Source organism: Cariama cristata, unplaced genomic scaffold (genome assembly GCF_000690535.1).
Source record: "Cariama cristata isolate BGI_N322 unplaced genomic scaffold, ASM69053v1 scaffold9485, whole genome shotgun sequence".
NCBI lineage: Eukaryota > Metazoa > Chordata > Aves > Cariamiformes > Cariamidae > Cariama > Cariama cristata.
The window spans coordinates 29981-31338 of NW_009615743.1; the positions used below are offsets into that span (position 1 = coordinate 29981).

The following is a 1358-nucleotide window of genomic DNA, read 5'->3' on the forward strand; positions in this document are numbered from 1 at the left end:
TTTGGTCCTTTACCAGTACTGCTCTGAGTGGCCCTTGTGCTGAGGAAGCAATCTTGGAATGTTTGGGTTTTCTTATTGACGTGGTTAAGAAAAATGAACCGACCTGTTAATGCTGGGGACTCTTGCTTTGAATAACTTTATGTGCCTAAGATATACAGTGTTTTGTTTCCTAAGAAAACCTATTTTAAATACATATTTGAGGCATTCTTAAAGATCAGCAATATCTAAAGTACCTGTTTGTACTTTCTTGGTGACTTTTTGGGGGGAGAAGGCAACTAGCTATATTTCTAGCAAGAGAGAAAAGCTTCTCTTTTTTTTTTTTTTTCTTTTTCTTTTTTCCCCCCCCCAGGGCGTTGAGAAGTATGTCACCGAAGATACAGAAGAAGCAAGATTAAATCAGGAAAAATATCCTAGACCTCTAAATGTGATTGAAGGGCCCTTGATGAATGGCATGAAAATTGTTGGTGATCTTTTTGGTGCTGGAAAGATGTTTCTGCCTCAAGTAATGAGAAAATATCTTCATATATTTTCCTATTTTGCAAAACCTAGCATTGTAAAATGTAGCCAAAATGTTCTATGCTGGCTGTTTTTTCAGATATAGCCCATGAATTATGATAATTCAGGTGCTGCTAAGAAGCAGCCCTATTGTTTCTTTACTTTGGAACTTGACTTTCTTTATGTAGCTTTATGTGTTTGTTTCCTTTCTTCCTGATTGTGCTGTATTTGAAATGTAGTTTTAAGTCTGGGCCCAGAAAAAGAGCAAGAGAGAAAAAAGATGCAAATAAAAATCGCTGTGTTTAGCACCTTCCAAGTCTGGGCCCATTTGTAGCTTCCAGTTCTGTAGTCCGTAGGGCCAGCAGCCTGCTGCCACAGAATGCTCTGCAAAGCTGGGATCTGGCTTTACAAATGGAGTTTTGTTTATTGTTTGAATGGCTATAAAAGAAAGCTAAGAGAAATCTGAGGCTATTCCTGTACCTGATCTTTATTTCCCCCCCTCTCTGTTTATCTATGCAGGTGATAAAGTCTGCTCGAGTTATGAAGAAAGCAGTTGGCCACCTTATTCCCTATATGGAAAAAGAAAGAGAGGAAAGGAGAGCCAAACGAGGCAGCGTAGAGGAAGAGGCAAGACATAGTCCTTTGTGCTGTAACTCTTTCATAGCATACCATTTGCCAAGCCATTCTGCATCATCTACCAGCAGTCCTGGCTAACTGGGGAGGTCCCAGACGACTGGAGGCTAGCCAGTGTGACGCCCATCTACAAGAAGGGCTGGAAGGAGGATCCGGGGAACTACAGGCCTGTCAGCCTGATCTCAGTACCGGGAAAGGTGATGAACAAATCATCCTGAGTGAGATCACAA

The 1358-nt window shown here is 41.2% G+C and overlaps 1 protein-coding gene across 1 annotated transcript in view; it reads left to right on the top strand.

Moving 5' to 3' along the window:
- LOC104161473 (methionine synthase) overlaps positions 1 to 1122 on the top strand; it is a gene marked incomplete at its 3' end in the record, with an annotated part of 25406 nt that extends 24284 nt beyond the window's left edge. The window contains exons 19-20 of the mRNA XM_009699927.1: positions 350 to 502; positions 1015 to 1122. Coding sequence (XP_009698229.1) covers positions 350 to 502; positions 1015 to 1122 — 261 coding nt within the window. The remainder of the gene's footprint in view (positions 1 to 349; positions 503 to 1014) is intronic.
- Between the last annotated feature and the right edge of the window lie 236 nt (positions 1123 to 1358).